The sequence below is a fragment of the Geotrypetes seraphini genome, chromosome 2 (genome assembly GCF_902459505.1).
Source record: "Geotrypetes seraphini chromosome 2, aGeoSer1.1, whole genome shotgun sequence".
NCBI classification, from domain to species: domain Eukaryota; kingdom Metazoa; phylum Chordata; class Amphibia; order Gymnophiona; family Dermophiidae; genus Geotrypetes; species Geotrypetes seraphini.
In genome coordinates, this window is record NC_047085.1 from 158,257,755 (window position 1) to 158,272,077 (window position 14,323).

Consider the following 14,323-nt stretch of genomic DNA (forward strand, 5'->3'; position numbering starts at 1 on the left):
ATGATATGTAAAAGTTTTAAATGATGTAATATTGTGTACTTGTTGTAAGATGAAAAAATGAATAAAGAATTTGAAAAAAAAAATTCATTTAGGGGGTCAAAAGAGGGATTTTATGATGTTTCTGCCTCCCCCTGCAGGCCATTGGTCAGACATTCCTAAGGAAGCTTAGCTGAAATTTAAACTTGGTCAGACATTCCAAAGGAAGCTTAGCCAGCAAATAAGGAGAGGCTGAGGGAACAGATATATAAATACAGATGAACTGAAATGGAGAGAAGAGATATAGAATCTTAGGCAACCAATAGGCTGCAGGGATAAAAAACCAGAACAGAAGGGGTTCTGAGGGAAACAAAGGCTGAGGGAAGAGATATGGAATGTATAAAGGGAGAAGATAGCTGAAATTTAAACCGATAGAAAGATAACTGCTAAGCAGGTTGCTAAAGAACTCTCTTTGTAGTAAAGGGCATCTGATGGAAAAAGAGGCTGAGAGAAGAGTTAATGCAAGCTGGGAGAAGTATGGAAAGTAATACAAAGAACTGCAGCCCAGAAGCTTAGCCAGCTAATAGGCTGCAAGAAAAAGACAGCACAAAAGGTTGCTATGGCACTGTCTCTGTAGCTATTGCTCCCGCCTCCCCCTCCCCTGAAGCCTATTAGAAAGAAATTCCTATGCGTTTACAAAAGATAGATAGCACTAGATCCAATAGATGCTGGCATTGTAGAATAGAAGTTGGGACGTTAGATCATTTAATTTTTTTTTGTCCCTGCGTAAATGCTTTTTGGAAATTAATTTGGCCCCAAATTAATAAATTATTAGAAAATCATGTAGGATTCACATATGACACTATATTATTTGGTACTGCAATGAGAACTCAGAGTCCTATTTCTGCTAATAATAACAAGTTATTATTAATATTGACAGGGGTCGCCATGCAACAAATTACTCAAAATTGGAAGGATTATACAGCACAGTTACTTACCGTAACAGGTGTTATCCAGGGACAGCAGGCAGATATTCTTGACTGATGGGTGACGGCACCGACGGAGCCCCGGTACGGACAATTTTAGAGTGATTGCACTCTAAGAACTTTTTAGAAAGTTCTAGCTCGGCCGCACCGCGCACGCGCGAGTGCCTTCCCGCCCGACAGAGGCGCGCGGTCCCTCAGTTAGTATAAGCCAGCTAAGAAGCCAACCCGGGGAGGTGGGTGGGACGCAAGAATATCTGCCTGCTGTCCCTGGATAACACCTGTTACGGTAAGTAACTGTGCTTTATCCCAGGACAAGCAGGCAGCATATTCTTGACTGATGGGTGACCTCTAAGCTAACAAAAAGAGGGATGGAGGGAAGGTTGGCCATTAAGAAAACAAATTTTGTAAAACAGATTGGCCGAAGTGACCATCCCTTCTGGAGAATGCATCCAGACAATAATGAGATGTAAAAGTGTGAACTGAGGACCAAGTAGCAGCTTTGCAGATTTCCTCAATAGGAGTGGAACGGAGGAAAGCTACAGATGCTGCCATTGCTCTGACTCTATGGGCCGTGACAGAACCTTCCAGTGTCAGTCCGGTCTGAGCATAACAGAATGAAATGCACGCTGCTAGCCAATTAGACAACGTACGTTTAGAAACAGGACGTCCCAATTTATTCGGATCAAAGGACAGAAAAAGCTGGGGAACTGATCTGTGGGGTTTCGTACGCTCCAGATAGTAAGCAAGAGCCCTTTTACAATCCAAAGTATGCAGAGCTTGTTCCCCAGAATGAGAATGAGGTTTTGGAAAGAAAACCGGTAGAACAATGGATTGGTTGAGATGAAATTCAGAAACAACCTTAGGGAGAAACTTTGGATGTGTACGCAGAACCACCTTGTCATGGTGAAAAACCGTAAAAGGTGGATCTGCAACCAGTGCATGAAGCTCACTGACTCTCCTGGCAGAGGTAAGAGCAATAAGGAAAAGTACTTTCCAAGTGAGAAATTTGAAAGGAGAAGTAGCTAAAGGTTCAAATGGAGGTTTCATTAAAGCTGAAAGAACCACATTGAGATCCCAGATAACCGGAGGGGCTTTAAGAGGTGGTTTCACATTGAAAAGCCCACGCATGAACCTGGACACCAGGGGATGAGCTGAGAGAAGTTTTCCATGGACTGGCTCATGAAAAGCTGCAATGGCACTGAGGTGGACCCTGATGGAAGAGGACTTCAGGCCAGAGTCAGACAAAGAAAGAAGATAATCCAACAACGTCTCCACTGCTAGGGAAGTGGGATCAAGATGATGAAGAAGACACCAGGAAGAAAATCTCGTCCACTTTTGATGGTAACATTGTAGAGTGGCTGGTTTCCTGGAGGCATCCAGAATGGAACGAACGGGCTGAGACAAAAGAGTATCAGTCGAGTTCAGCCCGAGAGATACCAAGCCATCAGGTGTAGAGACTGGAGGTTGGGATGCAGAAGGGTTCCCTGCTGTTGGGTAAGCAGAGAAGGAAACAGAGGAAGAAGAAAAGGTTCCCTGGAACTGAGTTGAAGTAGAAGGGAGAACCAATGTTGCCTGGGCCACCTCGGAGCAATCAGAATCATGGTGGCTCGTTCCCTCTTGAGCTTGAACAAGGTTCTCAACATGAGAGGCAGAGGAGGGAAGGCGTACAGGAACAGATTCGACCAGTCGAGGAGAAAAGCATCTGCTGTTAGACGGTGTGGAGAGTAAAGTCTGGAGCAGAATAGGGGCAGCTGATGATTGTGAGGAGCTGCAAAGAGGTCTATCTGAGGAGTGCCCCATTGATCGAAGATAGACTGCAGAGTCACGGGATCGAGTGTCCACTCGTGAGGTTGGAGAATTCTGCTGAGTTTGTCCGCTAAGGAATTCTGTTTCCCCTGAATGTATATAGCTTTCAGGAAGAGATGGTGATCTATGGCCCAAGTCCAGATCTTCTGGGCTTCCTGGCATAAAAGGCGAGAGCCTGTCCCACCCTGTTTGTTGATGTAGTACATCGCAACCTGATTGTCTGTGCACAACAGAAGGACCTGAAGAAAGAGAAGGTGTTGGAAGGCCTTGAGGGCGTAAAACATCGCTCTGAGTTCCAGGAAATTGATTTGATGCTTCCTTTCCTGGGCTGACCAAAGACCTTGAGTCTGGAACTCGTTCAAGTGAGCTCCCCATGCGTACAGAGATGCGTCGGTGGTGATGACTAGTTGATGAGGAGGCTGATGGAACAGAAGACCTCTGGATAGATTTGAGGATACCAACCACCATTGAAGAGACTGACGAAGAGATGATGTCACAGATATGTGTCGTGAGCAAGGATCCGACGCTTGGGACCACTGGGTAGCAAGGGTCCATTGAGGAGTGCGCAGGTGAAGACGGGCATGAGGTGTGACATGAACTGTGGATGCCATGTGCCCCAAGAGTACCATCATTTGTCTTGCTGAGATGGACGGCAGAGGAAGCACCTGGTGACAGAGAGACTGAAGAGTCTGGAGACGATTGGATGGTAGGAAAGCTCTCATGAGGAGTGTATCCAGGATCGCTCCAATGAATTGAAGTCTCTGAGTGGGAATGATATGAGATTTGGGTAGATTGATCTCGAATCCCAGAAGTTGTAGAAACTGGATGGTTTGGTTGGTGGCCAGAAGGACTGCTTGAGCGGAAGTGTCTTTGATCAACCAATCGTCCAGGTAAGGAAATACATGCAGGTGGTGAGAGCGTAGAAATGCCGCTACCACAATGAGACATTTGGTGAATACCCTTGGAGATGAGGCAAGACCGAAGGGCAGCACCTTGTACTGGTAATGACAATGATTGATCATGAATCGGAGATATGGTCTTGAGGTTACATTGATCGGTATGTGAGTGTAAGCCTCTTTGAGATCGAGGGAGCATAGCCAGTCGTTTTGATTTAGAAGGGGATAAAGGATGGCTAAAGAAAGCATCTTGAATTTTTCTTTTACCAGATGAATGTTGAGATCGCGAAGATCCAGGATAGGTCTGAGATCTCCTGTCTTTTTGGGAACTAGAAAGTAACGGGAGTAGAATCCCTGCCCCTTTTGATCTAGAGGAACTTCCTCTATAGCGTTCAGAAGGAGGAGGGATTGGACCTCCTGAATAAGGAGGGCCGATTGAGGACTGTTCAAAGCAGACTCTTTTGGCAGGCTTTGAGGTGGAAGAGTCTGAAAGTTGAGAGAGTAGCCGTGGCGGATGATGTTGAGGACCCATTGGTCCGATGTGATTACTTCCCACCGGCTGAGGAACAGAGAAAGTCGACCTCCTATAGGCTGAGGCAGGAGAGCAGGAATAGGGATACTGGCTATACTGTGGAGAATGAAGTCAAAAGGGCTGTGACTTCTGCTGAGGAGGTTGTTTTACAGCTTGTTGCTGCTGCTGTTGTCTGGGAGGCTGACGTTGTTGTTGCCTCTGACGCCTAGGTTGCTGAGCAGTGGTAGTCAATGGACGAGCTGTGAAGCGGCGTTGATAGGCCGATTGCTGCCTGTATGGTCTTGGCGGAGGAGGCTTCTTTTTATTCTTGAGCAGGGTATCCCAGCGCGTCTCATGAGCAGAGAGCTTTTGTGTGGTTGAGTCCATGGAATCCCCAAAGAGCTCATCCCCTAGGCATGGGGCATTGGCTAACCGATCTTGATGGTTAACATCAAGCTCGGATACCCGAAGCCAGGCCAAACGACGCATAGCTACTGACATTGCTGTCGCTCTGGATGTAAGTTCAAAGGTGTCATATATGGATCTAACCATAAACTTACGTAATTGTAGAAGAGACGACAAGCATGTGTGAAAAGCGGGATGCTTTCGTGAAGGAAGATATTTTTCGAAAGAAGCCATGGTGGTAAGGAGATGCTTTAAATAAAAAGAAAAATGAAAAGCATAATTACTAGCCCTATTTGCTAACATAGCATTTTGGTAGAGCCTCTTACCAAATTTATCCATGGCCCTTCCTTCTCTGCCAGGAGGGACAGATGCATATACACTGGCTCCTGAAGTCTTTTTAAGGGTGGATTCGACAAATAAGGATTCATGTGGAAGTTGAGGTTTGTCGAACCCAGGAATGGGAATTACCTTATATAGAGAATCCAGTTTACGTGGGGCCCCTGGGACAGTTAAAGGAGTCTCTAAATTCTTATAGAAAGTTTCCCTCAAGATGTCATGAAGGGGAAGTTTCAAAAATTCCTTTGGAGGCTGATCAAAATCAAGGGCATCCAAAAAAGCTTTAGACTTTTTGGATTCAGCCTCCAAAGGAATGGACAAGGACTCACACATCTCTTTCAAAAAACTAGAGAAAGAGGAAGTGGCCTGTTTGGAGGATGGGTCAGGGACAGCCGAATCCTCCTCCTCTGAGGAACATTCGCCTTCAGAAAGAAAGGGTTCCTCTGAGTCTCCCCACAGATCAGGGTCCCTGACATGGGAAGAATGGTCCCGAGACTCAGGTGTCGACGTTTGCATGTGTCGGGTTTTGCGCACCGACTTACCCGACCTCATCGATACCGAGTCAGGAGAAGTTATCGGTCGCACCGGTGCCGAAGTCTGCACCGATTGATGGTGAGCTCTCGGCTCCGGTGCAAGGACTGGCATCGATACCGATGAGGTTAGGTGAAGCGGTACCGAGACAGTGGAAGCGGGTAATACGGGTTCCACAATCGGTATCGATACGGGTTGATCCACAACCGGTACCGGTGGCTCGGTGCGGACTGGCACCGGAAGGTTCGGTGTCATGATAGCAGGAAGGAGTCGTTCTAATTGCTCCTTAAGCTGCACCTGAAGGATGGCCGTAATGCGGTCATCGAGGGATGGCACCGGTACCGCTTTTTTCTTCTGCGGTACCTGCGGTGCCGCTCGACGCCCCGGAGATGAGGAGCCCGATGTCGAGGGACTCACCTCTATAGGGGCGGAGCGCTTCCGCTGGCGTCTTACAGGCGGCAGGATTGGACTCACTGCACTCGAGGCCGGAAGACGTTCCAGCGGGGAAGGCTTCTTAGCCGGCTTACCTGACTGTTGAGATGCCGGTGTGGAATCACGCGGCGTCGAAGACGAGGGTGCCGACTGAATCGGTGCCGAAGCCGGAGTCGCAGGAACGGGGTCGGACATCTCGGCACCGAATAACAATCGCTGCTGAATTTGGCGATTTTTCAATGTCCGTTTTTTTAAAGTAGCACAGCGGGTGCAAGAAGAGGCCTGATGCTCAGGACCCAAACACTGTAAACACCAGTTGTGTGGGTCCGTGAGAGATATAGGCCTAGCACACCGCTGGCACTTTTTAAAACCCGGTTGAGGGGGCATGAAAGTAAAAACGGCTTCCGCCAAATCGAAGGCCGAGGCTTCGATGGTGGCAGAAGGCCCCGCCGGGGAAAACCGAAAACTGAAGAATAAAAATGAAAGTTTTTTTTTTTTTTTTACAAATGGAAAGAAAGAAAAAAGGCAATTTAAGCCAAAACGTTTACGCGAGCGGGAAGGCAAGTTATGAGAAAATTTCAACAGCCGTTGAAAACGCGTCTTCTTAGCTCCGCGGAAACTAAGAAACTGAGGGACCGCGCGCCTCTGTCGGGCGGGAAGGCACTCGCGCGTGCGCGGTGCGGCCGAGCTAGAACTTTCTAAAAAGTTCTTAGAGTGCAATCACTCTAAAATTGTCCGTACCGGGGCTCCGTCGGTGCCGTCACCCATCAGTCAAGAATATGCTGCCTGCTTGTCCTGGGATAATAAATTAAATTATACATTTTGGTGGAACTCAGTTTGTTATATATATAAAATGGAAAAGATGTTAGCAGTACAACAAGGGAATCTTCATAATTTCAAATAAATTTGGGAACCATTGACTAGTTATTCTAATGATCAGATTTCATAGCACATTTGTAGTAGATATATAGGGGTGGGATGGGGAATGTATATCATTTGGAAATAGGAATTTGACAAAAGGGGGGGATTTATTTTATATGATAAGAAGATTTGTTTGTAATTACAAGTATCATATGATAATTGATTATATTATGTTTAATTCACTTGTTGTAAGAATTCAAAAATGAATAAATAAAATTTTAAAAAAAAAAGAAAAATTCCTAAAGAACTTTTGCTAGCCAATAGGCTGCAGAGAAAACTAAAGCACTGTCATTGTATCTATTGCTCCCCCATCCCCTGCAGCCCATTGGTGAGACATTCCTAAAATAATTAAAACAGCAGAGGGCTGACAAGAGGGTGCTCAGAACAAAGAATCAGCTTGGAGGGAAGAAATACTAAGGGCTAGATTCACTAACCTTCAATCCGTGTCAAATCCGTGTCTGACTGCATGCAGGCCGAGGAATTCACTAAAGGTCTCCATGCAAATGGGGGCGATCGTTGGCACACCCTCCACCAACCGCACGGATCAGTAGAGAGTGATCCTTGAGTATGTGCAGACCATCTTTCTTGCCTGTAGATGGTCTGCGCATGCTCTCAGCAGGAAACCTTTTTTTTTGCAAGCCCATGGTTTTAACCCGCTTTAAGCCTGCGGGTTAAAACCACAGGCTTGCACTGCAGGGAAGGGCAGGAGATCGGGGCTGCAGTCAGAAAGGATCTGAGCGACTGGTCCTCAGCAGTCGCTTATTTTGGATTGGTCAGCCCAGTCGGTGACCCTTTTTTTTTTTTTTTTTTTAGTGAATCGTGTCCCTGCCTACTTTGCATGCCATTTCCCCTCATTTGCATACACGGATCAGAATCGGGATCGGTACACAAGTTAGTGAATCGGGTCAGAGGGAAATCGGGTCACAAACCGATCGGTACACGATTGGTTTGCTTAGTGAATCTAGCCCTAAGGGGTCAGGAAAATTATGTAAATAGAACGGTGAGATTATTTTAATTTTCAAATTTAGAACACCTCCTCCCCACAACTGAGTGAACCCAAGAATCACTGGGTGGGAATGTGCACCCCAATACCTACACAAGATAACCCAAACAACTCCCCCATCATAATCATTCACCCATTTTCTCGAGCAAAGCTCAGTCTTCCAGGTACTTAATACAGGCAACATAGGTTTAACACTCCTTACTTTACACAAAGTTCCGATTTATCTCCAATACTTTCAGACTTTAAGATGAATTATTATAAACATTACTTGCTCTTTTCTGCTTTTCCCATTTGCCCTCATGTTTCCGCTTACCAACACCTAGAAGTTCCACAGCAAGATTGGTTGTTCCATTCACCGAGCCAAGGACAGACCGCCACTCCAGGAAGTAGGATGCTACTAGTGTGGTGTCACCAGATGTATCTGTTCTGACCAGGACCATATGCACAGGATCACATATTGAAAGCATAGTCGTTGCATCTGCCATCTTACAACCATCACCTGTCAAAAAATATGACACAAATGAGAAATGAGTGTGTGTTATGAGGCAATGTCAGAACTGGGTATCTGGTCAAAACTGAAAAGAGAAAATAATACACTCCATGAGACCCGAGTTAGATTCCTGAGCTTATATTCCTGAGAAATTAAGATAAATCATGTTGAGTCAGACCAAGGCCCATTGAACCCAGCATCCTGTAGCCAGCTCACATCACAATATCCAGCAGATTCCATAAAGAAAAATCTATTTCTCATAGACCATTTCCATGGTTGAGCAGTGGCTCTCTAGTCTACCTGGCTAATAATTATTTATTAAGTACAGTATTTATATACCACCTATAGCCTAAGTGGTTTACGTTCAGGTACTCAAGCATTTTTCCTATCTGTCCCAGTGGGCTCATACTCTGTACCTGGGGCAATAGGGGATTAAGTGACTTGCCCCGATCACAAGGAGCAGTGTGGGGTTTGAACCCATAACCTCAGGATGCTGAGGCTCTAACTCTAACCACTACACCACACACTCCCCATTTATGGACTTTTCCTCCAATAATTTGCCCAAACCTTTGAATCCCACTATCTGTTACCTTAACCACTTTAGCAACAGATTCTGCAGCGTAATTATACACCATGTGAACATTTCTGTGATTTATCTTCAGTCTACTGGTCATTCATTTCAACGAGCTCTTGTTTTTATGTTTGACATGTTAAAACAATCATTCCCAGCCCAGCAGTATAATTCTATTTCAGTTGAAAATGAGATGAAGGGTGGGTGGTTGGGTGGGGGTTATTACATTACTAGATTTTTATGTGTTTGATATTATAGTGCTATATTGGAATTACTTGTATAATGTATTTTTGTGCACTTGTTGTTCAATTTGAAAATGAATAAAGATTTTGAAAAAAAACAAAACAATCATTCCCTATTTAAATATTCCACTCTACACATTTAGAAACATAGAAATAGACAGCAGATAAGGGCCAAGGCCCATCTAGTCTGCCCACCCCAAGGACACTCCCCTACCTTTCTCTGTGAATAGATCCCACGTGTCTGTCCCATTTGGCCTTAAAATCAGGCACGCTGCTGGCCTCAATGACCTGGAGTGGAAGACTATTCCAGTGATCAACTACCCTTTCAGTAAAAAAGAATTTCCTGGTGTCCCCGTGCAGTTTCCCGTCCCTGATTTTCCACGGATGCCCTCTTGTTGCTGCAGGACCCTTGAAAAAGAAGATAACTTCTTCCACCTCGATGCGGCCCGTGAGATACTTGAATGTCTCGATCATGTCACCCCTCTCTCTGCGTTCCACGAGAGAGTATAGCTTTAATTTATCCAGCCGTTCCTCATAAGGGAGATCCTTGAGTCCTGAGACCATCCTGGTGGCCATTCTCTGGACCGACTCAAGTCTCCGCACATCCTTACGGTAATGCGGCCTCCAGAACTGTACACAGTACTCCAGGTGGGGCCTCACCATGGATCTATACAATGGCATAATGACTTCAGGCTTACGGCTGACGAAACTCCTGCGTATGCAACCTATGATTTGCCTTGCCTTGGATGAAGCTTGCTCCAGTTGATTGGCAGTCTTCATGTTCTCACTGACGATCACCCCTAAGTATAGTTCTGCTTCAGTTCTTGTTAGGATCTCACCATTAAGAGTGTAAGTCTTGAATTGATTTTGGCTGCCCAGGTGCATGACTTTGCATTTTTTGGCATTGAAGCTGAGTTGCCAGGACCTAGACCAGCGCTCCATTTCTACCATATTCCCTCTCAGTTGTCTTTTCTCTAGGCTGAAAAGCCTTAACCTGTTTAGCCTTTTTTCATAAGGGAAGTGTTCCATCTCCTATGTCACTTTTATTGTCTTTCTATGAACCTTTTCCCATTCTGCTTTTTTCTTTTTTTATATTCTTTATTCATTTCTCCATCTTACAACAAGTGCACAATACTACATCATATTAACTGTTACATATCACTTGATATTCATACAATTATGATTTTACATACATGAATTTATTCCCCCCAACCACACTTCCCACAAGTAATTGAAATATAATATATAAATGATATTTTGAATTAAATCTATTAATCAGAACTATTTACCCTCCCCCCTCCCCCATATTTAAATGTACTTTCATTAGGAAAATGATGTCTATTCATTGCAATAATTTGTTAATGGCCCCCAAATCATTTTAAAATTATTATAATTCCCTTTTTCTATGGCAATTGATCTTTCCATTTTATAAATATGACATAATCAATTCCACCAAAATGTGTAGCTAAGCCTATTGTAATTTTTCCAATTGTTGGTAATATGTTGTATGGCGACTCCTGTCATAATTAACAAAAGCTTGTTATTATTTGATGAAATTTAACTTTTTGCTCTCATTGACATCCCAAACAGAATTGTATCATATGATAAAGCAACATGGTTTTCTAGTAAACAATTAATTTGAGACCAAATTTATTTCCAAAAAACCATGATACAGGGACAATAAAATATTAAATGATCCAAACTCCCTGCTTCCAGATTACAATGCCAGATTACAATGAGATGGGATGACCAAAATTACACACAAAATTAAAAGTGCAATTGCACCATGGACATAAACAGAGGCATAATGATATTTTCAGTTTTGTTTTCTATTCCTATGCTGGCCAGAATCTGGGATGCTGCAGACAAAGTGCTCTGAGACAATGGAAGGAAGGAGTGTTCAAATATACACGACTTCAGTATATATTAACGAAGGGTGGAAACCAAATTAAAATCACAGGTATCACACAATAGCAGCACCCAGTGGTGCACAACCAGATTCTGGAGAGTCTATAGTCACAGCAATGGCTATGCTAGGTGATCATTAAAAAATGGGGAAAATCTTGGGGGTAGCTTCAAATAAAGTCTCATGGCTCCTCAGTTGACTTCGAAGCCAAAAAAGGCAAGAGAAAACTATCTAGCCAAAAAACTTGTAAAGGGTAAAGGAGTTGGGACTTGTATAACATTCTTATCTGTGTGTGGTTATAATCAAAGCGAGTTACATATTTTAAACAGGTACTTATTTTGTACCTGGGGCAATGAAGTATTAAGTGACTTGCCCAGAGTCAGAAGGAGTTGCAGTAGGAATTGAACTCACAACCTCAGGGGGCTGAGGCAGCTGCTCCAACCACTAGGCCACTCCTCTATAAGATGGAGGTCCTTTTTCTAAGAACTGATGAAAATTAAATAAAAAAGAAGTCACTGCTTCTATATAAATTGTAAACTAAATATTACCAGATAACTATTTACTAAACCAAGAAATTGAGCAACTAATATCCTACATAATAAAAAGCTAGCCGCGCATGCGCACTCCTATTTGCGTGTTCTGTGCGGTGTAGGCCTGTGGCCGCAGGAGTGCGCATGCGCGAGTCCCCAGCCTTGGCCGCGGCTTGAGGCGTATGCGCCAGTTAGCTGCATCGGGCGACAGGAGCGGCTCTGGCAGCAGATGGCGGGAGGAGGGCTCATGGTCCTGCCGCCGCTGCCGCTCCTGTTCACAGCGGCCTGCACGTCGCCGACTCCCCCCCTCCCGCAACAACCGCTACCGCTCCTGTTCTTCCCCTCCCTCCAGTCACCGCTGCCATTCCTATTTAAAACGGCCTGCTGAGGTTCGCGGCCGGCTGTAGCGAACCTTGCAGGCCGCTCTCCACATGGTAGCACGTTCCCTCTGACGCGATCGCGTCAGAGGGAACATGCTACTGAGGTGAACAGCGGCCTGCGAGGTTCGCTACAGCCAGCCTTGAACCTCAGCAGGCCGTGGAGAAGATAAAACTAGTAACAGAATTTAAAATAAAAAACATGGGATAAGGATGATGGAGTAAAAGCACTACACACACAAAAAAAAAATTGAAAATATGGAAAATTTCAATAGGAAGCTGAATGTGAGAATAGTCAACTTCCCCAAGACCTCAGAGATATCCGCTTATGAATTTTTAAGAACTATCTACAGGAAATATTAAAATATACTTCTGAAGGTATTCCCCCTTTAAATAAGATTTACTATCTTCCTAATGCTAAACACTCCCAAGGAGCCTTGGAGGGTGGTGAAAGTATTCAAACTACTCAACTTTTAAAAAATATATTGAATATTCTGGAAGAGTCTATATCAGAAACTAAAAATAGAATGACTCTCTTGGTATCTTTTGTTTTTCAACAAGACTTGGAAGCATTCATGAAACTGTACTTTAGATCCTTAAAAAGTTTATTCCATGGGAAACGAATATGGGTGTACCAGGATGTTACCAAATCTACCCAAGAGCGAAGAAAGCAATTTTTGGCCTTAAGATCAGAGATTAAATCTATAGGGGCATTGTTTCTACTCGCTTATCCTTGCAAGTGCATAATAAAGTATATTCAATTTAAATATGTGGTTTTCTTCCCCGAGCAGCTGAAGGCATTTATTGAGCTGAAAAGAATTGCTCCAACCAACGGAATGGAAAGTTCAGGGCGAACTGTGTTAATCTTGTTTCTCTATCATTTTTTTTCTTATTGTTTAATTACTTCTCAGTTATGCCTGCCTGAACTCCCCTTATTTGTTCATGTGGTCTAATGAAGGGTAAAAATTATTCTACTGATTAATATAGTGTGAAATAACATTATACCTACTGTATTGCTGTAAAAAGAGGTTTATTTTTCTTGTAATATATGGTTGGAAATTATAAATAAAGAATTTAAAAAAAAAAAAGTATAGAGCACTTTCACTCAAAGCAAAACTTAAATGACTTTCACACTTATAAAAAGCAGAGGAGGGTAACTTGCATAGAACAGTAGTTACAACCCTATAAACAAAATGGTGGTGGTGGTGATAAAACAAGAAACCTGCCTGGAGTGGCCGATACATACCAGATACTCAGGAAAAACTAGATGAGCTATATTGTACTTTATCTGTCATCACATACTATGTTACTGTGCATCTTCTATCTGCTGAAGTCATGCAATCAGCTTCCTTACCTAAGCTATCTCTGTGCAGCTCAAGCAGGAAGCCATCATGGAAATCGGGTTCACAGGCACATGGAACAGGTTTGGACCGAAAACGCTGATTTCGAAAATGTACACAAAGATTGAAGGTGGAGCAAACCTGCCCAGGTAGAATCTCAGGCTCCTGCAGATATTCCAGGAAAGCTTTTCCACCCAAAACCTGAAGGTAGAGGTACCTTCGTGAGGGATCAATATTGGCTGCAATGAAAATGAACATACACCTTCATAAAATTAACATATTAAGAGTCACAAAAACACAGAGTTCTAAAGCCTGGCATTATTAAGATTACATAAAAAATGGGGTTTCCTGTCAAGTTCAGAATCTCTCGCTCTTCAGGGCAGTCAGATTACAGACAGGTCAGTATTTCCTAACTTGAATCCTCCCTTGTACACAAACAACTTAATGAAGGATTTGAAAGACAGTTATTATTGTTCTTCCAATAGCTAAGATTATATAAACTGTGCAAGACATACTTCTCTTTAACACTCTTGGTTCTCTGTCAACAAAGTGGGTAGGTAATTTTGGAGTTGTTGTGACTTCTTGGTGGTGCATCTCCTAAAAAGAAAAAGTACACAATGTGGTGCAAATATATTATTCTCTCACATCTAGGGATCATAAGCAGACACCCAAGGAATTTCTTACAATTTACATTAGAATTAGCTGATAATCCAGACAAAGGCTAATTTTTTTAAATTTAAACAGAACAAATAACTAGTTAGGAGAGAATTCATTGAAATAGCATATAGTAAAGAAAAGAATAAAGTGATACCTTTTTATTGGATAGTTCCTGCTCTTTTTCTTTGGAGTTGACGAAGGGACTATCTGATCCTGAAAGCTAGTAAACAATAAAATAAAACAATCATCTTGGGGCTCATTTTCAAAGCACTTAGACACACAAAATACTATAGGTTACTATGTTTTATGTGTGTCTAAGTGCTTAGAAAATGTCAGTAAACAATATATATAAACAAAACAATATAAGAGGGCTCATTTTCTCTCTGTTCATTCACATGGTCTACCAT

General features: G+C 43.3%; 1 protein-coding gene across 5 annotated transcripts in view; it reads right to left on the reverse strand.

The window, feature by feature from the left end:
* The window catches only part of CEP76 (centrosomal protein 76), a 105,259-nt gene that overhangs the window by 77,844 nt on the left and 13,092 nt on the right, over window positions 1-14,323 (reverse strand). For 4 of the 5 annotated variants that reach the window (XM_033934120.1, XM_033934121.1, XM_033934124.1 and 1 more), the window contains exons 3-6: window positions 14,071-14,136; window positions 13,775-13,856; window positions 13,274-13,498; window positions 8,117-8,302 (exon numbers count right to left, since the gene is read on the reverse strand). In XM_033934120.1, the coding sequence (XP_033790011.1) occupies window positions 8,117-8,302; window positions 13,274-13,498; window positions 13,775-13,856; window positions 14,071-14,136 (559 nt within the window). The remainder of the gene's footprint in view (window positions 1-8,116; window positions 8,303-13,273; window positions 13,499-13,774; window positions 13,857-14,070; window positions 14,137-14,323) is intronic. The other variant, XM_033934122.1, reaches the window with a different exon arrangement.